This window comes from Calidris pugnax, unplaced genomic scaffold, assembly GCF_001431845.1.
Source record: "Calidris pugnax isolate Ruff unplaced genomic scaffold, ASM143184v1 scaffold307, whole genome shotgun sequence".
In the NCBI taxonomy this organism is placed as follows: Eukaryota; Metazoa; Chordata; class Aves; order Charadriiformes; family Scolopacidae; genus Calidris; species Calidris pugnax.
In genome coordinates, this window is record NW_015091040.1 from 86,506 (window position 1) to 87,397 (window position 892).

General features: G+C 63.5%; 1 protein-coding gene across 1 annotated transcript in view; it reads right to left on the bottom strand.

Moving 5' to 3' along the window:
- Window positions 1-513: 513 nt before the first annotated feature.
- Window positions 514-892, bottom strand: part of GPAA1 (glycosylphosphatidylinositol anchor attachment 1) — a 48,181-nt gene continuing 47,802 nt past the window's right edge. Inside the window, 1 exon segment of the mRNA XM_014956140.1 lies at window positions 514-892. This exon segment is cut by the window's right edge and continues 7 nt beyond it. Coding sequence (XP_014811626.1) covers window positions 659-892 — 234 coding nt within the window. The 3' untranslated portion in view covers window positions 514-658.

An 892-nucleotide genomic window follows, 5' to 3' on the forward strand; every position in this document is an offset into this window, starting at 1 on the left:
CTCCCCCCCGACAGATGGGGACATGACCCTGCCAGAGCCCCGGCCCTGCTGTCCGGCTGTGGGTCTGGCTGTGGGTCCAGCCACAAGTCTCTGACCCACATGTTTATGGGTCTCTCTGTGGGTCCAGCTGTGGGTCTGTTCACGGGTCTCTGTGGGTCTCTCCGTGGGTCTGTTCATGGTCTCTGTGGGTCTCTTTCTGGGTCCAATCCCCGAGTCTCTCTGTGGGTCCTGTGGGTCTCTGTTGGTCTCTCTGTGGGCCCGTCCATGGGTCTGTCCATGGGGGAGTCTGTCCATGGGTCTGTCTGTGGGTCTGTCCATGGTCTCTGTGGATCTCTCCGTGGGTCCATCCCTGAGTCTCTCCGTGTATCCATCCGTGGGTCTGTCCATGGTCTCTGTGGATCTCTCCGTGGGTCCATCCCTGAGTCTCTCCGTGTATCCATCCGTGGGTCTGTCCATGGTCTCTGTGGATCTCTCCGTGGGTCCATCCCTGAGTCTCTCCGTGTATCCATCCGTGGGTCTGTCCATGGTCTCTGTGGATCTCTCCGTGGGTCCATCCCTGAGTCTCTCCGTGTATCCATCCGTGGGTCTGTCCATGATCTCTGTGTGTCTCTGTGAGTCTCTGTGGGTCCGTCCGTGGGTCCGTCCGTGGGTGCAGCCCTCACTTCCAGCAGAGGACGTTCCAGAGGAGCAGCCAGCAGGGGTAGAGGCCGATGGCGAGGAGGGGGCAGAGGAAGGCCCCGTAGAGGTGGTGCTGCAGGAGCCCCTGTGCCAGCGCCGCCAGGAAGAGCTGCCAGCCCTCGCCCGCGCCCGCCGGCGCCTCCACCAGCTCCCGCTGCAGGAAGATGCCCAGCAGCAGCGTGGCCGCCGGCGTGGCCACCACCAGCAGCGCCGC